This window comes from Anolis sagrei, chromosome 1 (genome assembly GCF_037176765.1).
Source record: "Anolis sagrei isolate rAnoSag1 chromosome 1, rAnoSag1.mat, whole genome shotgun sequence".
Lineage (NCBI taxonomy): Eukaryota > Metazoa > Chordata > Lepidosauria > Squamata > Dactyloidae > Anolis > Anolis sagrei.
Genome location: NC_090021.1, coordinates 339,002,046 through 339,029,905, shown reverse-complemented (window position 1 = coordinate 339,029,905; position 27,860 = coordinate 339,002,046). Strand labels below are relative to the sequence as shown.

The window sequence follows — 27,860 nt, the reverse complement described above, 5'->3', positions numbered from 1 at the left end:
CTTTTTTCTGGCCGCCAGGGGAGCTGTTGCTTTCATTGTCCATCTGCGACGCTGATGAAGCCCCTCCGCATTCCCCGCACGCTTCCCCGCTGGACAGGACTCAATGTCACAAATGAATGGTAAAGCGGCAACTCCCCCGTGGCCAGAACTGAGCACACCCTCATTTATTTATTTATTTATTTACTTACTTACTTTATACCCCGCAAAATCTCCCGAAGGACTCGATGCGGCTTACCAAGGCCAAGGCCGCCAACAACAACAACATACAAATATAACAGTAAAACTCATAAGCAAATAATAAAACATCAAGCAAAAACAATAAAACACTAAAAACAATGACACCATGACGCACTTAAAACCTAAAACCTCATGAAGCCGGAAACGCTGGAATGTTAAATTGCCTCTATGTCTGTCTATATATGTTGTATGTCTAAATGGCATTGGATGTTTGCCATGTGTATGTGCACTCTAATCCGCAAACAATGCACAAATATCTATAGTAACATAGAAACAAGAATGTATGTATGTGTATTTTAGAAGACTCTCAAGAAAGTAATATAAATCAGGATTATATGTTCTCTAATGGAGTAAACTGTCTAGACTTTACAGCATTTAACAGTAATGTTATCAGCACATTATAAGTAAATGTAGATTATCTTGTCAACATAGACTGAACAGTAGACTAAATATAATAAAGTCCATCCTTTCCTGGAGTCGGATTTCAGTGAAGGAATTCAACAGTCTCTGTCTTTATCCTCAAAAGAATTCTTCTTTTGGCAACACAGTCTTAAGGAGTACTTCTTAGGCAACAGAGTCTTCCTTAGGTAACAACAAGGTCTCCCGGTATGTTCTCCTTGTTTCGAATAATTATCTTCTTCAGGATGTAGTCTGTTATCACATTATACTTAATGCAACTCTCTTCAGTAGTACAGGCTCTGTTCTGGTAGGAGTTCTATAACGAGCCAGAAAAAGTTAAATAGCCTCTGTGTATGTCTGTATACATTGTATGTCAAATTGGCATTGAATGTTTGCCATATATGTGTACACTCTAATCCGCCCTGAGTCCCCTGCGGGGTGAGACGGACGGAATATAAATACTGTAAATAAATAAATGAATACTGGGGAGATAATGGGTTTCAACAAGTTTTATTCAACTGTTTGAGGGAGGGGCAAAAATACACTTATATATAAAATCAGGCGCACACTTTCATAGGATCTGTTGAATGAAACGAGCCTCGTAGAGAGATTCTCCGTGTGAGGACATATTTTATTCTGCACTCAACCAGGAGACTAACACAGGCCGCGCTGTCATCCAAGTGCCATGCGCTCTGCTATAAAGGAGACATGGCACGGACACCGAGCGGCCGGCACAACATAAGAACAACCAAGGGGGACTTTTGCTTCTCCCTTCACCAGTCAAGCCCACGTCCTCCATGCAAGTCAGGGTCGGCCATGTCGCGGCACGGGCATACATTCAGACGGGCTTGTAGTCCAGCTTCGACTCCAGCTTCTTGGAATCGGCCACTTTCCTCACGGCCTTCATGAAGTCTTCCTGGACCACGAAGTCGTGGTCGGCACGGATGGCAAACATGCCTGCAAGGGACAAGCGCATAAGAGGCACGCAGAAAGAAGCAAACTAGTTAATGGCAGGTAGAGCCAAATTCCGATTTTCTCACCCACCCAGAAGCTCTTTCACACTACATACCCCCATTTACTTGATTCTAAATTACTGTTGTGACTCAGCAGCTTGACTCTGAGTCTCAAGCTGAGCCCTGTGGGTTTTGTGAGCCAGAGTTCCTTGATGAGGAGGATGATGGGTTATAGATTTCTGTTCATGTCTCAGACAGGGTTGGAGGTGAGGCTGCAGAAGGGGAAACAGCAAGTCAATTCTCAGGGGAAAGGAATGTCAGTGAGACTGATAACAAGAGTGATTTCCCACACGGCCAGGTGGAGATGCCTTCGCCTTCTTTGCCTTCCCACAGTGATCCAGCACAGCTGGTAAACCAAGATAAGGGATTAGAGAGCCTTGAAGATAATGAATTAATGAGCAGACAAGATTGCCTCCAATTAAGGGTCCGGAGAAGTTCTCACTTACCTAGTAAGCGAGAGGCCAAGTCGGCCAAAGGTCATCGCAATGCATTCATGACTGCAAAGGGTATTTAGCTTTCTGGCTGACAAACAGGCGTTGTCAGTTCAGCATGGCTCTTTCCATGCAAACTTCTACGGATTAACCTTAGCTTTAAGCAGCACACTTTTGGCTTCTCGATTCTGGGATTTTGGGTCTTGTGTTGTGCCAGCTGTCAGTTCTAGTTTGGATTGCAGTTTTCTTGTACTGACTCTTTGTTTGCTGTGCTTTGAGAAGTTTCCGATTACTGACTTCAATTAGAGCAGGTTCTTGGCTTTCCTTGACATATTCTGCCAGGGAATCATGTTTTTCTTCTTCAGCTGCTTGTTTGACTTGTAAAAGTCCTTTGCCACCAGACTTTCTAGGCTGCTGGAGCCGGTCAACATCACTGCGAGGATGTAATGAATTATGAATGGTCATGAGTTTTCTTGTTTTTCTGTCCAAACTGTCCAGTTCTGCCTGTGTCCAGATTATGATGCCAGCAGTATATCTTATGCCAGGTATGGCCCAGGTGTTGATGACCTTGATGGTGTGGCCTCCCTTGAGCTTGCTTTTGAGAATTTTTCTGACCCTTTGAAAGTATTCTTTGCTGACGACAGTTTCACATGTTCATGTTTGATGTTGTCCAGCTGTAGTACGCCCAGATATTTATAGGCCTCTGGCTAGTGACACTTTATCGCCTGGCCATTGGGTATATTTATGCCCCCACTTTCAATGATTTTTCCCTTCTTCAGTGCCACTGTTGAACATTTGTCCAAACTGAACTCCATGTTGATATCTGTGCTAAAGATTCGGATAGCGTTAGTCGGAATCATCTCGGCCAGAGAGTTGTGCCTCTGTTTGTAGTCCGTCTGTGTGATTTTCTTGCAACAGCTGAGGATATGATCCATGGTTTCATCAGCTTCCTTGCACAGTCTGCATTTTGGGTCATCCGCTGATTTTTCAATCCTGGTTTTAATTGCATTGGTTCTGATGGCTTCCTCCTGAGCTGCAAGAACCAGGCCTTCTTCTGTCTCCTTCTTCGGGGTTCCATTCGTGAGCCATCATCAGGTCTTCTCCTTATCAACATTTCCTTCAATCTTCTCAAGGAACTGCCCATGTAAGGCTTTGTTGTGCCAGCTGTCATCTCTGATTTGGAGTGCAGTTTTCTTGTACTGACTCTTTGTCTGTTGTGCTTGGAGAAGTTGTTGTTGTTGCTGCTGCTGCTGCTGTTGCTATTATTATTATTATTATTATTATTGGAAATCTTGGATACTGAAATCCACAAAAGTGAATCTTGGAGGGGCAACTGTAGTGTGAAAGAGCCCCAGCTTCCAGAAACATTATGGTTCTCTTTATGAAAACTACAGACCTCATTTTTTTGTTGCTCTACTACAAGCCTAGCCAAACTCTGGCCTTCCCTCCAGATGTTCCCTCCTAAGTCCCGGTAGACTGTTGGGAGTTGTGGGAGTTGGAGTCCAAAACACTTGGAAGACCCAAGTTTGCCTATGCCTGCTCTACAACTCCTAATCAAAAATATCAACAGTGAGAGATATTGGGAGTTGCAATCCAAAACCGACCACCTCTGCTTAAATAGGGTTTCAAAGACTACTCATTCCCCCTCTTCTGTTCAGACTAAATTATCTGAGCTTGCAACAAGGCTTGCTTCAAAAGAAGCACTGAAAGGCTTTCGGTTCCTTACCTGCTTCAGTACAGACATTTCTCAGATCCGCACCATTAAAGCCATCAGAAAGCTTCACAATTGCTTCATAATCTAAGTAACGAGACATAAATTGCTAGATTAAGCAGATCATAGAGTTGCATGCTGCACCTTACTATAAGAACTATTCTGAATCTATATAAATACAAATGTAATGTTCATTTGTGGGATTAAAACTCAAAAACCACTGGATGAATTGTCACGAAATTTGGACACTATACCTCTAACAGACCAACGAGTGACCATCACTCATAACCCCACCCACCCCCAAAAAAACAGTGGAAAGGACTGAAAAACCTGAAGGAAGAGGGAGGGAAGGAAGGGAAGAAAGAAAGGAAAGAAAGAAGCATGGAAGCAAAGAGCGAAGTCAGGGAAAGAGGTAGAGAAGGAAAAAAGGCGAGAAAGAGGAAGGAAAAGAAAAAGGGGGAAGGAAAGAAAGAAGCAGAGGAGGAAGGGAGGAGAGAAGGAAAGAAAAAGAGGAAAGGAAGGAAAGAGGGAGTGAAAGAAGGAAGGAAAGGAGAGAAAGAGGGAGGGAAGAAGGAAAGAGAGAAGGAAGGATGGAAGCAAAAAGCAAAGGAAGGAATGATGTAGAGTAGGAATAAAGGAGACAAAGAGGAAGGAAAAGGGGGAGAAATGAAAGAGGTAGAGATGGAAGGAAGGAGAGAGAGTGAAGGAAAGAAAAAAGGAAAGAAAGATAAGAGAGGAGGGAAAAAAGGAAAGAAAGCAGGAGGGAAGGAAAGAAGGAAAGACAGAAGGAAGGATGGAAGCAAAAAGCGAAGGAAGGAAAGGGTAGAGAAGGAAGAAAGGAGAGAAAGAGGAAGGAAAAGAAAAAGGGAGAAGGAAAGAAAGAAAGAAGCAGAGGAGGAAGGGAGGAGAGAAGGAAAGAAAAAAGGAAAAGAAGAAAAGAGGGAGCGAAGGAAGGAGGGAAAGAAGTAGAGAAAGAGGGAGGGAAGAAGGAAAGAGAGAAGGAAGGATGGAAGCAAAAAGCAAAGGAAGGAAAGATGTAGAGTAGGAATGTTGTTGTTGTTCATTCGTTCAGTCGTCTCCGACTCTTCGTGACCTCATGGACCAGCCTACGCCAGAGCTCCCTGTCGGCCGTTACCACCCCCAGCTCCCTCAAGGTCAGTCCAGTCACTTCAAGGATGCCATCCATCCATCTTGCCCTTGGTCGGCCCCTCTTCCTTTTGCCTTCCACTTTCCCCAGCATCATTGTCTTCTCTAGGCTTTCCTGTCTCCTCATGATGTGGCCAAAGTACTTCAACTTTGTCTCTAGTATCTTTCCCTCCAGTGAGCAGTCGGGCTTTATTTCCTGGAGAATGGACTGGTTGGATCTTCTCGCAGTCCAAGGCACTCTCAGCACTTTCCTCCAACACCACAGCTCAAAAGCATCGATCTTCCTTCGCTCAGCCTTCCCGAAGGTCCAGCTCTCACATCCGTAGGTGACTACAGGGAATACCATGGCTTTGACTAGGCGGATCTTTGTTGCCAGTCTGATGTCTCTACTCTTCACTATTTTATCGAGACTGAACATTGCTCTCCTCCCAAGAAGTAAGCGTCTTCTGATTTCCTGGCTACAGTCTACATCTGCAGTAATCTTTGCACCTAGAAATACAAAGTCTGTCACGGCCTCCACGGTTTCTCCCTCTATTTTCCAGTTGTCAATCATTCTTGTTGCCATAATCTTGGTTTTTTTGACGTTTAGCTGCAACCCGGCTTTTGCGCTTTCTTCTTTCACCTTGATTAGAAGGCTCCTCAGCTCCTCCTCGCTTTCGGCCATCAGAGTGGTGTCATCTGCATATCTGAGGTTGTTAATGTTTCTTCCAGCAATTTTCACCCCAGCTTTGCATTCATCCAGCCCCGCACACCGCATGATGTGTTCTGCATACAAGTTAAAAAGGTTGGGTGAGAGTATGCAGCCTTGCCGTGCGCCTTTCCCAATCTTGAACCAGTCTGTTGTTCCGTGGTCAGTTCTGACTGTTGCTACTTGGTCCTTGTACAGATTCCTCAGGAGAGAGACAAGGTGGCTTGGGATGCCCATCCCACCAAGAACTTGCCACAATTTATTATGATCCACACAGTCAAAAGCTTTAGAATAGTCAATGAAGCAGAAGTAGATGTTTTTCTGAAACTCCCTGCCTTTCTCCATTATCCAGCGGATATTGGCAATCTGGTCTCTTGTTCCTCTGCCTTTTCTAAACCCAGCTTGAACATCTGGCAACTCTCGCTCCATGTATTGCTGGAGTCTTCCTTGCAGGATCTTGAGCATTACCTTACTGGCATGAGAAATAAGGGCCACTGTACGGAAGTTTGAGCAGTCTTTCACATTTCCCTTTTTTGGTATGGGGATATAAGTTGATTTTTTCCAGTCTGATGGCCATTCCAGAGTAGGAATAAAGGAGACAAAGAAGAAGGAAAAGGGGGAGAAATTAAAGAGGTAGAGATGGAAGGAAGGAGAGAGAGAAGGAAAGAAAAAAGGAAAGAAAGAGGGAGGGAGCAAAGGAAGGAGTGAAAAAAGGAGAGAAAGAAGGAGGGAAGGAAAGAAGGAAAGACAGAAGGAAGGATGGAAGCAAAAAGTGAAGGAAGGAAGGAAAGAGGTAGAGAATGAAAAAAGGAAAGAGGAAGGAAAAAAGGGGGGATGAAAGAGGTAGAGATGGAAGAAAGGAGTGAAAGAGGGAGGGAAGGAAAGACAGAAGGAAGGATGGAAGCAAAAAGCGAAGGAAGGAAGGAAAGAGGTAGAGAAGGAAGAAAGGAGAGAAAGGGAAGGAAAAGAAAAAGGAGGGAAGGAAAGAAAGAAAGAGGTAGAGAATGAAAAAAGGAGAGAAAGAGGAAGGAAAAAAGCGGAGACGGAATGAAAGAGGTAGAGATGGAAGAAAGGAGAGAAAGAAGGAGGGAAGGAAGGAAAGAAGGAAGGATGGAAGCAAAAAGCGAAGGAAGGAAGGAAAGAGGTAGAGAAGGAAGAAAGGAGGGAAAGGGAAGGAAAGGAAAAAGGGGAAGGAAAGAAAGAGGTAGAGAATGAAAAAAGGAGAGAAAGAGGAAGGAAAAAAGGGGGTGAAAGAGGTAGAGATGGAAGAAAGGAGTGAAAGAGGGAGGAAAGGAAAGACAGAAGGAAGGATGGAAACAAAAAGCGAAGGAAGGAAGGAAAGAGGTAGAGAAGGAAGAAAGGAGAGAAAGGGAAGGAAAAGAAAAAGGGGAAGGAAAGAAAGAAGTAGAGAATGAAAAAAGGAGAGAAAGAGGATAGAAAAAGGGGGGAGGAAAGAAAGAGGTAGAGAAGGAAGGAAGGGAGGGAGGGGGAGTGAAGGAAGGAGGGAAAGAAGGAGAGAAAGAGTATATAAATGAAAGTAGCAGAAATTGGGGGGGGGGGGGGGTTTAAACCATGGATTGCTAAAAAGACAACCTGATGAGGACCAAATCAAACAAAGCTGGAACATTCACTAGAAGCCACAATGACTCAACAGACTGACATACTTTAGACACACGATGAGATACTAATAATGTGCAATAAAGCGGAAGGCTATCAGAAAAGGGGAACAGTGCACAACAGGCGGACTGAATCAAAGTCTGATTTTGCAAGACCACAGCAGGGAAGTTAATGACCAGAGCCTCTCGCAACTATAAACTAAAGATATCGTGATGGCTTATAACATCAATATATGACACAAGCTGGACCAGGTTCCAAAACTACACATAACATGTAATCCAGAAGGCCTATAGATACCATTTCAATGTTTCCAAAACTTACCAATTTCTCCATGTTTGGTTATAGGCCCAGCATGGATCTTCAGGATGTCTAACCTGGCTTGTTCATTTGGCAAATCAATATCTAGGAAGGAAAGAAAGAAAAATAATAATAATAATTCTGCATTCTTATCTGTGGTGGAGGCTTCTTCTTTGGAAGCTTTTAAACTGAGGCTGGATGGCCATCTGGAAGGGGTGATTTGAATGCAATATTCCTGCTTTGGTAGGGGGTTGGACTGGATGGCCCCTGGGGTTTTTTCCAACTAGGATTGTATGATTCCAAGCTGCATTGAGTCCCAGTCTTGGGGAAAAGGCTGAGTATAAATAGAAAGGGATGCAGAGAACTGTGCAATCACAAAATGTCCACTCACGGATTTTCCTGTCCAGCCGCCCAGGACGCAATAGGGCCGGATCCAGGGTATCTGGTCGATTTGTAGCCATGATCATTTTAACTCTGTGCAGAGTGTCAAATCCATCCATTTGATTCAATAACTGAAAGGTGATGCAAGAAAGCAAAGATGTCAGTTCTTCATCCCAACTAGGAGCCTGAGAAATGGAGTGAGCAATATTGCTTTGCTCTGCTTTCCAAATACATGCAATGTAGAACGTAAGAGATATCCTTATAACCTATCCCAGTCTCCTTAAACCTGAAACCATTTGGAAAAGATCACAGAATTGAAAGAGGCCCCCAAGTCCAATCTCGCTATGTGGGAACCGTTGGACCAGTGTTTCTCAATCTAGGGGTCAGGACCCCTGGAGGGGTCGTGAGGGGGGTTCAGAGGGGTCGCCAAAGACCATCAGAAAACACATGTTTCTGATGGTCTTAGGAACCTTTTGGCAGAGAGGGCTGAAGATCTCTCCGCCTCTCCTTCTCTTCCTTTTTGGTGTTGGTGAACTACAACTCTCAGAATTCAAAAACATCCCACCAGGACTGAATGATGGCCATGTAGGTAGTGTGCCAAGTTTGATGCAGATCCATCATGGACTGGGTTCAGTGTGTTCTTTTATTGCAGGTTAACTATAAATCCCAGCAACTACAACTCCCAAATGTCAAGGTCTATTTTCTTCAGTGTTCACATTTGCGCATATTAAGTATCCGTGACAAGTTTGGTCCAGATCTATCATTGTTTGAGTCCATGGTGCTCTCTGGATGTAGGTGAACTACAACTCCCAAACTCATGGTCAATGTCCCTTCCAGTATTTTCTGTTGGTCGTGGGAATTTTGTCTGCCAAGTTGGGTTCAATTCCATCGTTGGTGGAGTTCAGAATGCTCTTTGATTGTAGGCGAACTATAAATCCCAGCATCTACGAATCCCAAATGACAAAATCAACCACCCTCCCAACCCCACCAGTATTCAAATTTGGGCGTATTGGGTATTTGTGCCAAATTTGGTCCAGTGAATGAAAACACATCCTGCATATCAGATATTGACATGATGGTTCATAACAGGGGCAACATTACAGTTATGAAGGAGTAACAAAAATTATTTAATGGTTGGGCGGGGGTCACCCCAACATGAGGGACTGTATGAAGGGGTCGCTGTATTAGGAAGGTTGAGAAGCACTGCGTTGGACGAATATAATAATATAATTAAAAACTTTATTTATACCCCACCACTTTCTCCCCAAAGGGGACTCGGAGCGGCTTACATGAGGCCAAGCCCAGCAATACATTACAGCAAAATAAAATATAAACAACAAAAATAACATCACAATAAAATAAGTAAGCCAAGCAAGTAAAATAAACAGTGCAAAATAACATAATGGAAAATCAATGGGCTTATTAACAAAAGGCCTTCTTCACAAATCTATAGCAGGGTAAATTATTAGCAGCAGTATGGCCCAGCATCAGTAGCCCAAAGTGACACAAAGAACAAAACACACACAGACCAATGTGATCTCTTCTATAGCTTTATAGCAAAATAATATGGTTGTACTATTTACAAGAGCAAGGTTTCCATAACACAAATAAAGTTCTTTATCTTCCTTCTTTGTTTCCACATTGGGCTTCTTTCTCACAAAGATAAACAGCTTCACTCTCACAGAGCTGCCTCTCACAACAAACTTGCATAGGAGCTTCACACAGTAGCTTTACACACAAGGCCTTCAACCTGGGGCTTCTCTCACCAAAGCTTCTCACACCAGGCGTTTTCTCACAGACTAAGACCTACCTCACACAGAGGCTTCTCTCACAGACGAATGCCTACCTCACACTGTGAGGCCTTCTCTCACAGACTAAGGCCTACCTCACACTGTAAAGCCTTCTCTCACAGACTAAGGCGTACCTCACAATGTGAGGCCTTCTCTCACAGACAAAGGCCTACCTCACACTGTGAGGCCTTCTATCACAGACTAAAGCCTACCTCACACTGTAAAGCCTTCTCTCACAGACTAAGGCCTACCTCACACTGTGAGGCCTTCTCACACAGAGTTAAGGCCTACCTCACACTGTGAGGCCTTCTCACACAGATTTAAGGCCTACCTCACACTGTAAAGCCTCCTCTCACAGACTAAGGCCTAACTCACACTGTGAGGCCGTCTCACACAGACTAAGGCCTGCCTCACACTGTGAGGCCTTCTCTCAGACAGAGATCTTTCTCCCACTGAGGCCTACTAAGCTACAGGCACACCTACTTATACAGGCCTGAAGCTTTTGTTGAGTCACTGCACCCATTTAACCCTTTCAGTGTTTTTCTCACATTTTTGTAATTAAAAACACCTGGTTAATTTTTAATATTTCTGACAGGAACAAACAATAAAAGCCCCTGCAAGAGATGGCCAGGAAGTTTTTCCTAATGTCTTCCCTTGTATTCTGAATCTATTGATCCTTGTTTAAAGCCTCTAGAGCAGCAGAAAACAACCTGGCTGCTTCCTAAACGTGACATCCTTTCAGATATTTAAGCATGGCTATCATGTTGGACTACAATTCCCACAATCAGCCAGGAAGCATACCTGGAGAACATGAAAGGTTACAGTCCAACCCATCCAAAAGATTCTAGGCTGAAGCAGAGATCACTCATGTGCCTTGATTAATCTGAGTTCCACTCTGTACATTTTCCTTTTTTGTATGTGTCATTCAAGCCTGAGTATCTTATGGCCGTTGGAAACATGAATGACTTATATTTCTTAATCACATGGCCCAATATGATCAGATAAATTATATCTGGGAATTATACCTCCATTAAAGTCCTTTGAATTTCCCTGTCAGCTGACGTTCCCTCTGAAAACCGGCGCCCACCTGGAGGGAAAAAACAATAACAATCAGAAAATACATTTATTTATTTACAGTATTTATATCCTGCCCTTCTCACCCCAAAGGGGACTCAAGAGTGGATCACAAAAGACATATACGGCAAACATTTAATGCTTATTATACACTGAGAAGACAGACAACAGTACATAGATGGAGGTATATATAGCCTTTCCCATCTTTGGCATCTTGGAGGCTGTGCTCGGTTCCGGCCACAGGGAGGTGCTGTCGCTCTACTTTCTCTGCCAAAGAGCTGTGTTCATAAACCTCCTCCTTGATCGAATCATCGGCATTTTTCTGGCATTTCCTTGTAGGTGCCTGAATTCCTCTTTAAACAGTACCTATTTATTTACTCAAATGGCTGCTTTTGAAACTGCTAGCAAGGCAGAAGCTGGGCTAAAGGCCAGGAGCTCACCCTGACCCGGGTTTTGAACTGTCAACCTTTCAGTTGGCAAGATTTACTGCAGCTGACAGTTAACCTGCTGTGCTAAAGTTCAGTCCTTATAGTATTGTACTGACACAATTTGAAAGTTTCAAAGTTTTTGCTCAAAATCAAGACTTTAGTGGAAACCCTGCATCCCCCCTCCCCCCCCCCAAAGTGATTGGATTTCAATTTCTATAAGCTTCACAGTCAATCATAAAGAATTATAAGAAATGTTTCATTTCCTCCATTGTTAGGAATTGTGGGAATTGAAGTCCCAAACACCTGGAGGGCTGAAGTTTGCTAGATAATGGCCACCAGACTGGTAATAGTTCGGTAGACTGTAAGTATATTGTTTTAACGTTTTTATGCTTTTAACTATTGTAATTATTGGTGTTTTGTATTTTATTATGTGGTATCCAATTGTTGCCAATTGGAAGCCGCCCTGAGTCCCCCCAGGGGTTGAGAAGCACAGGGTAAAAGTTTTCAAAATAAATTATAAATAAATAAATAAATAAATAAATGCCTGCTAGACTGCAGCTGCTGTCTATGCAATACTGTTTATGCAGTCCAGGGCCGATGGATTTTGTAGTCCAACATCATCTAGAAGGGCACATTGTCAGTAAGCCCATCCCCACAACACATTTGTCTCTATGCAATGCAATTCAGATGCTCAGAGGGACAGATTTTTTCCCTGAGGAGAAAACCAAGGGCAGATCTGCCTTACCAATAGCATCAATTTCATCCATGAAGATGATGCAGGGCTGGTGGTCCCGGGCATAGTTGAACATTTCTCTGATCAGCCGAGCACTTTCCCCAATGTATTTGTCCACAATGGAACTAGACACAACCTGAGGAAACAGGATAGGAGGCAACATGAGCAGCAAATACATTTTGTTTAACATCCCAGAAAAGAATTTCATGGGCCAAAGACCTAGGGAAAAATACTGGTTTGGAGAAATGGGATTATTATCGATGGGAAAGAAGGTTTAGATTTTCAGTAGCTGGGATCTATTACATAAAATTTATTTATTTATTTATTTACGACATTTCTATGCCGCCCTTCTCACCCCGAAGGGGACTCAGAGTGGCTTACAAGTTGTATGCACATAAAACATACTATATTATTAGCATAGTACTAATAAATCATTCGGCGCTCCATGCAGTCATGCCGGCCACATGACCTTGGAGGTGTCTACGGACAATGCCGGCTCTTCGGCTTAGAAATGGAGATGAGCACCACAACTCAGAGTCAGACATGACTGGACTTAATGTCAGGGAACAACCTTTACCTAATAAATCATTCATAATATTAGTATTATATAGTATCATATTGTTGCTGGGGAAGGGGCTCTGATGTTGCAGGAGACAAGACGGAACTGTCTTCTCTGCTCCCTTCTTTGTATATGTATAAATTATCCTATAGAAGTTATATAATGCCAGGGATGCTAGCTAAACTTCACCAAGGGGGATGCTGGAGATGTAAGACACAGAAGGGCACTTTTTTCCACATTTGGTGGTTATGTAGGATAGTACAAGATTTTGGGGAAAACGTGGTTAAGGAAACAAACAAAATTATGAAAAAAGTAAAGAAAAACCCAATAATAATAATAATAATCTTTATTTATACCCCACCACCATCTCCCCAAGTGGACTCAGGGCAGCTTACATGAGGCCAAGCCCAACAACACATCAGTAAAAACAAAATAGCAAGCAAATAAAACAGTACAATTAATATAACTCACATATAAACAATAACATACAGAATTTAAAACCTACTGACCGGGCCAGATGTAATAAATTATTTTTTTAAATAAAAAATTTAAAATAAAATGTGTCTTTTAGGATTATTTAGGGAGGGAAATAGTAAAGGGTGTGCAGAAATTTGTCAATATAGCTTTCTAAACAACCAGATGGGTAATTGAAAAATCTTGGAAGGGGGAAAAAGATCTATCTAAAAAGGACTGGAGAGAAAAGTTATCAGGCTAAATGGCCAAGCTATCGAATGGTATTCGAGGAGGAAATAATGAAGTGTTTGCCAAAAAATTAAAGCTGATATTTGTATATCTTAGTTGTTCTAGTATCTGTATTTGTTTGTCTCTTGTATACAATCTATATAAATAAAAATGTAATGTTCGTTTGTGGGATTAACATAACTCAAAAACCACTGGAAGAATTGTCACCAAATTTGGACACAATGCACGTATCAGGCCAATGATATATGTTTATAAAGTATATGCTTTATACTTTAATGCTATGTTGTTTATTTTATTGCAATTAAGTGTAATCTGTTGTTCGGGTTTGGCCTCATGTAAGCTGCCCCGAGTCCCCGTTGGGGGAGATAGTGGCAGGGAATAAATAAAGATTATTATTATTGAGTGCCCATCACTCTTAAAAACACTGAAAAACACAGCAGAAGAGACTTAAAAAGCCAAAAAATAAAAAATACATTACAACACCTATGCAAAACCACATATATAAATGCAAAACACATATATACACATATACACAAATATACACACACACACACATATACACAGACGGCCATGGCACCGTGTGGCAGGGGATGGCTAGTATTATTCATTTCATATGCTTCTATCCCACCCTTCTCTCCATAAGGCAGTGGTTCTCAGCCTGGGGTCCCCAGATGTTTATGGCCTTCAACTTCCAGAAATCCTAACAGCTGGTAAACTGACTGGGATTTCTGGGAGTTGTAGCCCCAAAACATCTGGGGACCCCAGGTTGAGAACCACTGCCATAAGGGGACTCAGGGCAGTGAGTCTTACAACGTATACATCATAAGAATAACAGTTAAAACAGTAAAAACATTTTAAAACATTGTACAAATAAACCAAAACATTCATTTAACAATAATATTAGCATGCCAGTAAAACCAAAAATCAAGCCGGGGAATCCAATATCACAAACCCAAAGTTCCTTTTCCTACTGTCACTATCATCTAGTTCAGAGGTTCTCAAAACTTTTTAAATAGAGGGCCATGTCACAGTCCCTCTCACTGTTGGAGGGCCGGATTATAATTTGAAGAAAAAAAACATGAAGGAATTGCTATGCACACTGCACATATCTTATTTGTAGTGCAAAAACACTTAAAAACAATACAATAATTAAAAAAATGAAGAACAATTTTAATAAGTATAAACTTATTAGTATTTCAATGGGAAGTGTGGGCCTGCTTTTGGCTGATGAGATAGGATTGTTGTTGTTGTTGTTGTGTGCTTTCAAGTCAATTCAGACTTAGGTTGACCCTGAGCGAGGGCCGGGTAAATGACCTTGGAGGGCCACATCTGGCCCCCGGGCCTTAGTCTGAGGAACCCTGCTCTAGTCAAACACCTGGCCCGAGAGACAGGTCTTCAGTTGTCTTCTAAAAAATAAACAAAAAAAATCCAGAAAAGAACTCTTAATTTTTACCTTTAAGAAATTGCAGTCCAACTGACTGGCAACAGCTCTGGCCAGGAGAGTTTTCCCTGTGCCTGGATGGGAAACACACAAAGTTCAAGAATAAAGTGTAACGTAGAATGTCCTTTAAAAAATGTCAGCTACTGAGACAGGGTTGGCCATTGGACAGGGCAGAAATGTAATGAAGGGATGGAGCATGGTCCAAGGAAACCTGCAATCAAATTCTCACTCTGCCATGAAACTCATTAGGACCATTAAGGAAACCATATTGTCTCCATTCCTTTTGCTTGACTCAGCTTTCTTTACAAGGTTGTTAGGAGAAATAGGAAATCCTAATAATAATAATAATAATAATGACAACAACTTTATTTATATCCCTCCACCATTTCCCAAAAAGAACTCTGAGCAGCTTAGAAATTAGCACAAGAAAAGTGCAATGCAGAACACATAAGAGTACAACAAAACTTATGAGTAATATTATGAACCCATGAAGGGCAAAAAACTTATATACTGCCTAAGATAGAATTTAAAAATGGAATAAAGTGGATTTTCAAAATTACATTTTAAAGGCACTAAATTTTACATTACTATTCAAGGCTGGAACAAACCTAGATGAAACCCATGCTATCAAGGTATATTAGTACTCTCTCCGTTCTTTGGGGATGGCTCCTAAAATCTGGTTAGCTTTACTAGCCTTACCACCGCTTTAAAGTCATTTAAGAGAGAAATAGCTGCATATAAATAAAAACAATAAATTTATTTTTTTTTGGTCGTGTCAGGAGTGACTTGAGAAACTGCAAGTTGCTTCTGGTGTGAGAGAATTGGTTGTCTGCAAGGACATTTCCCAGGGGACACCTGGATGTTTTGATGTTTTATCATCCTTGTGGGAGGCTTCTCTCATGTCCCCGCATGAGGAGCTGGAGCTGATAGAGGGAGCTCATCCGCACTCTTCCCGGATTCGAACCTGTGACCTGTCGGTCTTCAGTCTGGCCAGCACAGGGGTTTAACCCACTGCGCCACCGGGGGCTCCATTAATAAATGTAATAATAACTGTAATAAACCCTTCTTAGATTGTTTGTCTAAGAAATCCTAAACCACAACTAAACGAAGCAGCTCCTCTTCCTCCAATAAGAACATTCTAGGCCTTCTAAAACAGCATTACTCAACCTTTCCTATACAGTCCGCCCTCCACAGTGCAATCAAAGCGTGCTGGCGAGACCCACAGGTTGGAAATTATGGCTCTCCACATCTTACGCAGTTGTCCAAGTCTTGTGGAGTACTCTTCCCTGGAATTGTTGCATCCTAATTGGGCTTGGCACTATTTGCCCTCAAAAAAGGGAATGCCATCACTCAACACTGGTCCGACATGAAATATCCCCAAGCGACCGACTGACTTATTTGCTCAGGAATGGAAGAGGTAAGCACAAAAGACTCTCAGGAGACCAACCTGGAGGGCCGTACAGCAAGCAGCCTTTGGGAGGTATGATCCCCACGCGCTGGAACAGTTCTGGGTTCGTCAGGGGCAGCTCTATCACCTGCGCAGAAGAGGAGCAATAGGAAAGATGTTTCTGCCACTTCAAGGAACAGGTCAGATCGGTTTAACCTTAATGAAGCAAGTCTGAAGCAAATAATGGGCCAGATCTTTGGGGGATTGGTTCAGTTGGAATACTGCCAGGAAAATGCCAAGAACCACAGACTCAGTTATCATCTTAGTGTTATGTGATTCTAGTTTAACAAACAGCACCATGTGGCACTTAGACTATGCCAACTTCATAGGAAATACAAAATTTGTGCAGATTATCATGGTTTTTTTCTTGTTGTTGTTCCGACACTGAATGCATAAAGATAATCAAACAGCAATGAAGCTACAGTATAGGAGGGCAAATTGGCAATTTGAAAACACTGGCCTGAAATCTGTTGCTAAACTTAACTGGAGTAAACAGATTGAATTGATGAGATTCATTTATGTGTTGGCTTATCATTTTATAACTGAACATTAATGAAAAGAAATCAGGAGAAAATAATCCTACAACCGTTGTAATAAAAGCAGGTACACTGGATTTATGTTATGTAAAGCTATAATTATTTGCATGTATACATTTCTAAAAGAATGGAGCTCTGTGAAGTTGTAAAAATAATACCATATTCAAAGTCAAACTTAGAATTGATATTTTAAAAATTAGAAGACAGAGTTGTACCGGGACTGTGGCGCAGCTGTCTGAGTGTCAGCTGCATTAAGATCACTTCTGACCACAAAATCATGAATTCGAAGCCAGCCCGGGTGAGCTTCCGACCAATTGTGTAGCTTGTTGTCGACCTTTGCAACCCGAAAGATAGTTGCATCTGTCAAGTAGGAAAATTAGGTACCACCCATATGTGGGGAGGCTAATTTAACTAATCTGCAAGGCCATAAAAAAGACTCCAGCAAAGCACTCCAGCAAAAGCATGCGGGGAATGCGGAAGTACTTCATCAGTGTCGCAGATGGAAAGCGACAGCTCCCCTGGCAGCCAGAAAAAGTTAAATAGCCTCTGACTGTTTGTCTATATCTGTTGTGTGTCTTTGGCATTGAATGTTTGTCATATATGTGTACATTGTAATCCACCCTGAGTCCTCTGCGGGGTGAGAAGGGCGGAATATAAATACTGTAAATAAATAATACACTAATTGGAAGTAGTCCCACTTCTGTTTAGTTAACTTAGTATTGTAGGTGTAGTGTTTAGTGTTTCAGTGTATTCAACCTTTCATAATCAGTTAGTTATGCAAACATGCATACTTGTTACTCTTCCTGAGTCTTCTCGATTTTGTCTAAAATTTACCCATATAAATAAAAATGTAATGTTCGTTTGTGGGATTAACATGGGCGAATTGACACCAAATTTGGAAATTTGGACACAATACACCTATCGGGCCAACAAGTGACCATCGCTCATAAAAACACTGAAAAACTCAGCAGAAGAGACTTAAAAAGCCAAAAAAAAAAAAAAAAACAATCCCAAAATACATTACAACGCATGTGCAAAACCACATATATACACAAACACACATATATACACATATACACAAATATATATAAATACACACACACACACAAAACATATATACACAGACTGGGCCACAGCAACGCGTGGCAGGGGACGACTAGTGTGAAATAATAATTTAAAAAGAAAGAAAATGAAGTAAGTATACTGCTTTTCTCTAATAACACCTCTGAAAGTAATTTATAATAGTAAAATGACCCACAAAAAATAGAATAAAACCAATAAACAAACTAATAATAACATAATTAAGAACAAAGACTATGCATGCACAAAATCTACAGGGGATGGATGAAAGCTCAGCAATTTTTTCTTGATACAGTGAAAATACCTCTCTGAGTTCTCTGATTTGTTCCGACAGCCCACCAATCTCAGAATAGGAGACATCACCAGGATCTTCATGAGACATGTTGTACACCAGCGGATCAACTTCTCTCGGCAAATATCTAAATGGAAGAAATGATAAGAAATATTATATTTTGATTGTGATGGAGACATTTAAAAATCTCTCAACATCACCTTCTAAACTTTATCTACTTCTGTAGTTGTATTCCAAAGTTTAAAAATCAACATCTAAGAAAACTATTTATATGGCACTTTTTCAAAAGGCAGTTCGTACAAAGCACTGAACTGTCAATTGACACAAAAGGAAAAAAACGCCGATTTAACTCAATATGCCTTGAACTCATGTATTTTTCCTGACATCTCCTCCTGGAGAGGAACAATAAAGCAGATTCAGCTTCATTTTAGCAAATTATTGGCTTACTCTTATGGCGAAAATAAAAAAAAAATGGTATGGGATAATTGTTTGCTGATTCTTTAAGCAAACACATAATAAACCCTGGCCAAAGTCCACTCTCTTCACTCCACAGTTGTATAGCTAATTCTGCTACAGGGTGAGTATCCCTTTTCCTAAAGGCTTGGGATCAAAAGCATTTAGATTTCTGAATCCCTCCGCTTGTATTTATGGACACAACAAGATATCTTGGAGAAGGACCCAGGCGTAAACACAATATACACCTTTATCCATATAGCCTGAACGTGATTTTATACCATATTTTTTATAATTTTGCATGTAAATCAAAGTATGTGTACACTGAGTCATCATAAAGCACAGGTGTCATTATTTCAGCCACTCAATTGGACAATTCTGGAGGATTTTGCAATACTGGATAAGGGGTGCTCAAGTTGTATTTTGCAGTAACTCTGCTGAACGCTTCCTCCATCTCTCTATTGCAGGCATGGACAAACTTAGGCCCTCCAGGTGTTTTGGACTTCAACTCCCACAATTCCTAACAGCCTACTAGAGGTCCTGGAGGGCCCAAGCTTGCCCATGCTTTCTCTATTGCCTCCCACCGTCTCTGTACCCCACAAAGCAATGGATAATAAAAACGCACCTCATAATAGTTAGAGTGGTCATATCTAAGGCAACTCTTGTCCCAGGCTTCAGTTTACTTTTATCGAGCTAAAGATCAAGAAAAAAGAGGCACAATTGTTAAGTCTGTTCCTAAAGAGTTGAAGAACCATTCAAATGTATACTTTTGCACAGAATGCTCTCAATAATTACCAATACATATTAGTTCATCTTGCTAGACATAAAACATTAATGCCTTCTTCCACAAATACATCAAGAATCGAATGAAGAAAGGCAGGAATGATCAGACCAAATTCATTTCTCAAACCAATCTGAGGACAAAATCCACAGGGGCAAATAAAAAGATTAGAATATTAATTGCAGATAAAGAAGGACCCTTCCATTAATAATAAGAGGTGGCTTGAACTGTAAGAACGAATTCAAAATGGCCATTTACAAGGGTACAGTCATACCAGTGACAGGAACCAACAGCTCCATAGCTGAATCCAGCTCAAGTTAAAGAAAACTGACCCTCTTAACTTTCTCTGAGGCTGCTCAAGATCTTCAGTCCCATTGCTCACCCAGAGTTCAAGTACAGGCAGTCAGTCCCCAAGTTAGGAACAAGATAGGCTCTGTAGGCTTGTTCTTAGGTTGAATTTGCATGTAAGCCAAAGCAGGTACATTTTAAACTGAAGCCACACACACACACATATTTATATATAAAATAAAACTTTATTTATATCCTGCCACCATCTCCCCAAGGGACTCGGAGCAGCTTATATGAGGCCAAGCCCAACAGCACATCAATAAAACAAAAAACAAAAATAATAATAAAATAAACAAAAACAATAAATACAATACAATTAATACAAATCACATATAAACAATAACCAATAAAAAGTAGCACACAAGGATTTAAAAACCTATGGCTGGGACAAATGTAATAGTTTAAAAATTAAAAAAATAAACGCTGGGCATGAACAAGGTAGGATATATCTGGTATAGGGTTTTAAAAGAGAGATGAGGGAGCGCAGTCAATCCTAAACCAGTAGTAAAGTGCATTCTGAGGACATATTGCTGGGAATTTTCCTTATTCTGGGAAGGCACACTGGAACAGTACATACATACATACATACATACATACACACATACATACACATACACACACACACACACACACTCTTTGGATAGCATTGGGAAGGCTTAACGTCCCTGTGGGGTTTGTTTGGCTGTCTGTACTCCTGTTCAGAAGATTACACTTTTCATCCTTGTGATCACTGGATCTTGGAAAATTTGGCTTGTTGTGGAAACAAGGATTCGTGATAAAGCTTCAGTGGAGACTCCTTTTCCCCATTATAACAACTCTTCCAGGAGTGGATTTCCCTTTTGAGGGGCAGACTTCTCTCATTTCCTGTTGTCTCGCCCCTGTTCTTAAATATGAGTCGTTTGTAGTAATAATTATAATAAGGAGATTTTATTTCTAACCTGCACCTTAAAAAAGGGCTGAAAAACTAGGCTTATACTCAAGTATCTACTAATGAAGCCTTCAGAACAACTCAAGTTTTCTGTAAGCCATAAAAGCTTATACCAGATAAAACATGTCGAGTTCACAAGGTGCCACAAGACTATCTCCTGTTCATCCTCAAGTCTACTCATGTCAAATTCTGATCTGAGAAACTGAGACAGAAACATTCAAAAGCATCTACTCACCTGCCGCCGACAGCCAACAACATATCTTGGTCCATTCGTTGCTTTGACAATGACTAAAAGCAGCAAAGAAAAGCAAATGACAATATTTTAATTCATGTAGGATTGTGGCTTCCACAGAATAAGTAGCAAGAACATTGGTTTTCATATTCTACTTGCATGTAACATAACTATGACACTATTGATATGCAGCTTATGGCCATTTAAAAAAAATCTCATGTTAGAAAACCCAACTGTCTTATTGATTTATGCCAACACTGGGTACTTACATTTCTCCTCTGTTAACTGTTTAAGAACCTCACCAACAATCTGTATTTTAAAAGAGAGGGAATGTTAGCTTTAGGAACACTGTAGACTTGTTTATGATTCCTTGAAAAAAATATGAATTCTCTACAGCAGCCTTTCTTTATTAAGTGCTCTCCTAACATGTTAGATTGTGCTCTTCTCTAGAATTGTTCAACTTCCTGAAAACATTAGAGCCACAGGCCACTCACTTAAGCTAAATGTATCAACTTCAGGGCAAATAGGACTCTTATGTGTTGTCCAGGTAAAGATTAAGTTTACTTGCTCTCATCGAGTCTATTGCAGATACCACTAGATCATATGGAACTAAGCTGGCCACAAATGGAGACATAGTAATAATACTACTAATAATAATAATTAGTGCTCTCCCCTGTGTCAAACTTCCAACCTGTCCCGTCTTCAGTCTTGCTGGCACAAGGATTTAACCCACTGTGGATCCATTTTTCCAATAGGAAAAAATAACAAGAAAAACTCAGCCATTATCAGGAACTCAAAATCGAACTGCAAAGGCTCTGGCATAAACCAGGACAGGTGGTCGCAGTGGTAATCGGCACGCTGAGTCTCAGCCGGCATTTTAAAGCAATAAACACTGACAAAATCATGATCTGTCACCTTTCTTGGATCTGCGCGCATCATTCAAAAATCCATGACACAGTCCTAAACGCTTGGGAAGTGTTCAGCTTGTGATTTTGCGATACAAAATCCAGCATATAGATCTCGTTTGCTATGTCATACTGTGTTTTTCTGTTAGTAAAATAATAATGTTTATTTATATTCTGTCCTATCTCGCTGAAGGGACTCAGAGCGAATTCCAGTCGCAAAAAGGCAAACATTCAATGCATGGACATAACAACTAATAGACACATAATATTTATTTACAACATTTACATGCCACACTTCTCACCCCAAAGGGGACTCAGAATGGCTTACAAGTTATATGTAAATACAATATATTATATTATTAGCACAGCACAATATTAGTACCATGCATTCCCATACTGTACTATACCATTATACTGTAATATTATTAGTAATATTACATGTAATATGAAATATATAATTATATTATTATTATATTGCATTATAACATTATTGTCAGTATTATATGTGTATACAATATATATTATTAGCATAGCACAATATTAGTATTATATATTACTAAATTGTACTATACCACTATACTGTAATATTATAATAATATTATTATATTATAATAACAAAAAATAAAGTCCACAGCATATAAAAACAAATTATAACTTAGTGAATTAGAATAAAATTTAAACAATCTATTATATCAGACATAAAACAAACATAAAACATAAAAAGAAGCATCAATTTCCCAGTCAATACAGTTCCTTGGACTACTCAAGATGTCAACTGAGCTAGTGGGGCAGAAAGACCCAAGTACAGATTGCAGATGTTACTCAGAGGTATAATAGCTTTAAGAGCTATTGACAGTACTTTAGAGGTTGATTTTCCTACTGCTGAACAGAAGAAGCCCTTAGGGGATGACCAAGGGAAAGGAGAATTCTTTCTTGTTGCTACATTTCATGCAACAACATGTCCATAGGCAGTGTGGATCCACGGAGATATCAAAATGGGAGCCATGACCTCTTTGTCTTGCAGAAAAACTAAAAGTCATTGAAACTGGCCAGTATATGGTTCCAAGGGAGGTGGCGAGGACTATTTTCCCACTCCAAGCTCATATTGGTGACAGCATGCTCAGAAATTGATATAGGCTTGATATAGCTAAGAAAACAGCTGTGGTTAAATGTGTATATTCTTGCAAACAGGTGACTGTAACCTACAGTGAAGCATATAAAATCAGAGATTTCTAAAAACAACAATAATTTACAAGGATTAGGGGAGCAAGTGAAAGCAAAAAAGTTTCAAAAAACCATAACACTTTTTAAAATCCAACTTCTCTAAACATTTACAAGACTTTCATTCTTTTTTATAGCCAACTTCCATAGACCACAGAAATATGCCAGAGGATCTGGAGTTTTTAGAAGTGTTGTCTCAATTTTTTTAAAAAATGCCTTCGCAATTTTTATTAATACAATAATCCATTAAAATCAATTCTGCAAAAGTTAAACCCACAAACCCAAATTCAGAAACCCAACAGCTTAAAACAGAAGTAGGGACATCAAGATATTGTTGAACTCCAACTCTCAGTAGGTATGTGGGGACTGTCAGAGATGGTGGGAGCTAGCATTATCATATCTGTAGAGCTAAAAGTTCACTAAACTTGGATTAAAGGCCCACGAAGTATCTCCTTTTCCATTCAGATGCACCTCTCCCCTTATTTCCACTCCCAAAGACAGATTTCCTTTACAGAATTAAGCAGTTAGCCATGACTCACCTGTCCAACACTTTGCAGGGCCTTGAGATCATTTTCAGATTTCTCATACTGCTTGGTAAGCTCTTTCAGTTGTTCCCTCACTGTAATCAAAAATGACAGGGGGAAAATGTGATGTATTTGAGATCAAACTAGCTGGGATTTTTGAGAGTTAAAGGGGGCATCCACATTCTACATTGTAGAATGACTGTAATCTGACACTACGTTAACTGCTGTGGCTCAATGCTATGGAATCATGAGAACTGTAGTTTGGTAAAGCACCACCACTCTTTGGCAGTTGTAAAAAACTACAAAGGGCCCCCCAGTGGTGCAGCAGGTTAAACCGTTAAGCTGCTGAACTTGCTGACCGAAATGTTGGCAGTTCAAATGCAGGCAGTGGGGTGAGCTTCCGCTGTTAGGCCCAGCTTCTCCCACCTAGTTCAAAAACATGCAAAGATGAGTAGATCAATAGGTACCGCTCTGGCAGGAAGGTAATGGCTCTCCATACAGCCACATGACCTTGAAGCTGTCTATGGACAACGCCAGCTCTTTTTCTTAGAAATGGAGATGAGCACCACCCCCCAAAGTCAGCCACGACTGGACTTAATGCCATGGGGAAACCTTTACCTTTACCTACAAAACTACAAACCCTGGGATTCCATACCATTAAGCTAAGGGTCCATTCATAAAGCCCTATATCCCAGGATATCATGGCAGAAAATCCCACATTATCTGAGTGTGGACCCAGATAACCCAATTCAAAGCAAATATTGTGGGATTTTCTGCTTTGGTATTCTGGGATATACGGCTGTGTGGAAGGGCCCCAAAACAGTCAAAATAGTGTCAAATTGCATGCAAACTCCTGAAGGATGAAAAGCTGGGAACTGTTGTAGAACAATGGTTCTCAACCTGTGGGTCTCCAGATGTTTTGGCCTTCAACTCCAAGAAATCCTAACAGCTGGTAAACTGGCTAGGATTTCTGGGAGATGTAGGCCAAAACACCTGGGGGTCCCACAGGTTGAGAACCACTGCAGAAGTTAAATAACCCCCCCCCCCCAAAAAAAAACACATACACACACACACCCACACACAAACTGAACGGCATGTCCAGCTGGATAAAAGGGATCCTCCATGACCAAAACTAAGGTCTTCTACACGGCCATACAAAATCCAGATTATCTGCTTTGATCTGAATTATAGTGCAGTGTAAGGTCATATAATGGATAATGGAGAAAGACAGGGAGTTTTAAAAAAACATCTATTTCTGCTTCATTGACTATTCTAAAGCCTTTGACTGTGTGGATCATAATAAATTGTGGGGATACCATATCACCGTGTGTCTCTCCTGAGGAATCTGTATAAAGACCAAGTAGCAACAGGAAGAACTGACCATGGAACAACAGACTGGTTCAAGATTGGGAAAGGCGTACGGTAAGGCTGCATACTCTCACCCAACCTATTCAAGTTGTATGCAGAACACATCATGCGATATGCGGGGCTTGAGGAATGCAAGGCTGGGATGGAAATGGCTGGAAGAAACATTAACAACCTTAGATATGCAGATGATACCACTTTGATGGCCGAAAGTGAGGAGGAGCTGAGGAGTCTTCTAATCAAGGTAAAAGAAGAAAGCGCAAAAGCTGGGTTCCTGATAAACATCAAGAAAACCAAGATTATGGCAACAAGAATGATTGACAACTGGGAAATAGAGGGGAAAAAACGAGGAGGCTGAGACAGGGTTTGTATTTCTAGTTGCAAAGATGACTGCAGACGCAGACTGCAGCCAGGAAATCAGGAGATGCTTCCTTTTTGGGAGGAGAGCAATGTCCAATCTCAATAAAATAGTGAAGAGTAGAGACATCACACTGGCAAACAAGATCCGCACAGTCAAAGCAATGGTATTCCCCGTAGTCACCTATGGATGTGAGAACTGGACCATAAGGAAGGATGAGCGTAGGAAGAGAGATGCTTTTGAGCTGTGGTGTTGGAGGAAAGTGCTGAGAGTGCCTTGGACTGCGAGAAGATCCAACCAGTCCATCCTCCAGGAAATAAAACCCAACTGCTCATTGGAGAGAAGGATATTAGAGGCCAAGATGAATCACTTTGGCTACATCATTAGAAGAAAGGAAAGCTTTCCCCACTTATGCTGGGGAAAATGGAAAGAAAAAGGAAGAGGGGCCGACCAAGGGTAAGATGGATGCCTGGCATCCTTGACGTGACTGGATTGACCTTGAAGGAGATGGGGGTGTAGTGCCTGATTCTAGGCACTACAATTCAAGAGAGATATTGACAACCTGGAATGTGTCCAGAGGAGGGCGACTAAAATGGTCAAGGGTTTGGAGAACAAGCCCTATGAGGAGCGGCTTAGGGAACTGGGCATGTTTAGCCTGAAGAAGGGAAGGCTGAGAGTTGACATTATAGCCATGTATAAATATGTGAGAGGAAGCCACAGGGAGGAGGGAGCAAGCTTGTTTTCTGCTTCCCTGGAGACTAGGACGGAAGGGAACAATGGCTTCAAACTTCAAGAAAGGAGATTCCATCTGAACATTAGGAAGAACTTCCTGACTGTGAGAGCCGTTCAGCAGTGGAGGCTCCTTCTTTGGAAGCTTTTAAACAGAGGCTGGGTGGCCATCTGTCAGGGGTGCTTTGAATGCAATATTCCTGCTTCTTGGCAGAATGGGGTTGGACTGGATGGCCCAGGAGGTCTCTTCCAACTCTAGGATTCTATGATTCTACATTTCAACAGAGATAAATGTATATTACTGCTGTGAGGCAATAAAAATAAAATGCACAGAGACAGAATGGGTTTATCTGGCTTGTGAGAGGGATCTAGCAGTCTTGGTGTGTGATGTGGCAGCTAAAAATGCCGTGTTCTGGAGGCTGAGGCCTTGTGAGGCCCAGGAATGACAAAGCACGCCCGGGAAGGAAGGCCTGCTGAGCCCGGAGAGAGGCCTGCGTGCCTGGCCTGGCCTCCGGAGCCCCTCCACCCGCTTCCCGGCCCGTCCACTCACGCTCCTTGAGGCGCCCGTCGATCTCCTTGTGCTCCAGCAGCTTCTTGCGGTAGTCCTGCAGCGCCTTGTCCCGCGGCTCCGCCATCTTGGATGAATGACCAGCAGCCCGGGCCGGAAGCCGGCTCCTTCTGCCGCGCATGCGCACACACGCACCGAGCGCTCCCTCTACCGGCCGGGAGGGGAATGGCAGCAAGCATCTTGACTTCTAAAGTCTGTTTTGCAGGCTTCGACTCCCGCGCATGCGCACACACGCATGGAGCGCTCCCTCCACCGGCCGAGAGGGGAATGGCAGCAAGCATTTTGACTTCTAAAGTCTGTTTTGCAGGCTTCGACTCCCGCGCATGCGCACACACGCATGGAGCGCTCCCTCTGCCAGAAGCGAATGGAATGACAGCAACTATCTCAATTACTTCTAATCTAAAGAATCTTTTACAGGCTTCGACTCCCGCGCATGCGCACACACGCATGGAGCGCTCCCTCCACCGGCCGAGAGGGGAATGGCAGCAAGCATTTTGACTTCTAAAGTCTGTTTTGCAGGCTTCGACTCCCGCGCATGCGCACACACGCATGGAGCGCTCCCTCTGCCAGAAGCGAATGGAATGACAGCAACTATCTCAATTACTTCTAATCTAAAGACTCTTTTACAGGCTTCGGCTACCGCGCATGCGCACACGCGCTCCCTCTACCGGCGGGAAGGGGAACGACAGCAAGTGTCTCATTGATAATATCAAAGGATTTTGTGTTTTTGCTCTGATCCTTGACCTGCACAATGGTTCTATTTGGACACTAATTTTGTTTAATCCAAAACATTATTAAAAAGTTGTGTATACAATTAGTTTCAAGTTATGTATATATTAAAAATAAATGGCTATTTATTTTAACAGTCCCCAGTTTCATTCTATTTTAGTGTTTATATTTTAAGCTGTATTATTTTTCTTGTTGTTCACCAATTTGGGTCTCTTTTAAGAGAGAAAAAAGGATGACTACTACTACTACTACTACTACTAACTACTAAATTTATTATTTAATGTTTAAACTTGGATCCCACCTCTGAAATTTCCCACTATTATGCCAATACAGGTATTCACTACTACTACTACTACTACTACTACTTTTATTATTTAATGGATCCCACCTCTGAAATTTCCCACTAATATGCTAATGCTGGTATTCTGAAATCTGGTCCCTTTCCAGTAAGGGATACTCAACCTGTGTCCAAAACTATGGGTAGATGCATATGGACAATGGTTGTTTTTGGACACTAATTTTGTTTAATGCAAAATATTATTTAAAAGTTGTGCATACAATTAGTTTCAAGTTATGTCTATATGGTGACTATACAGAAAACACAAATGGGTATTTATTTTTAACAGCCCCCAGTTTCATTCTATTTTAGTGTTTATATTTTAAGCTGTATTATTTTTCTTATTGTATTGTCGAAGGCTTTCATGGCCGGAATCCCAG

General features: G+C 41.4%; 1 protein-coding gene across 1 annotated transcript; it reads right to left on the bottom strand.

Annotated features, from left to right (window-relative positions):
• Positions 1 to 1,130: 1,130 nt before the first annotated feature.
• Positions 1,131 to 26,517, bottom strand: PSMC6 (proteasome 26S subunit, ATPase 6). The gene is made up of 14 exons (XM_060753222.2): positions 26,397 to 26,517; positions 23,410 to 23,489; positions 21,014 to 21,053; positions 20,748 to 20,800; positions 19,081 to 19,148; positions 18,015 to 18,129; positions 16,095 to 16,182; positions 14,660 to 14,721; positions 11,958 to 12,081; positions 10,736 to 10,797; positions 7,931 to 8,051; positions 7,564 to 7,644; positions 3,807 to 3,878; positions 1,131 to 1,593 (listed from the first exon to the last, which is right to left on the bottom strand). Exons 1-14 carry the CDS (start codon positions 26,479 to 26,481, stop codon positions 1,475 to 1,477), a joined length of 1,170 nt encoding a protein of 389 aa, XP_060609205.1. The 5' UTR covers positions 26,482 to 26,517; the 3' UTR covers positions 1,131 to 1,474.
• Positions 26,518 to 27,860: the final 1,343 nt, after the last annotated feature.

Excerpts from the sequence above, each read along its gene's own strand:
- PSMC6 (XM_060753222.2), bottom strand. The coding sequence starts at position 26,481 with ATGGCGGAGCCGCGGGACAAGGCGCTGCAGGACTACCGCAAGAAGCTG. Across the intron at positions 21,054-23,409 it reads CCCTGCAAAGTGTTGGACAG|ATTGTTGGTGAGGTTCTTAA; the intron begins GTGAGTCATGGC and ends TTTAAAATACAG. Across the intron at positions 8,052-10,735 it reads TTCAAAGGACTTTAATGGAG|TTATTGAATCAAATGGATGG; the intron begins GTATAATTCCCA and ends ATCACCTTTCAG.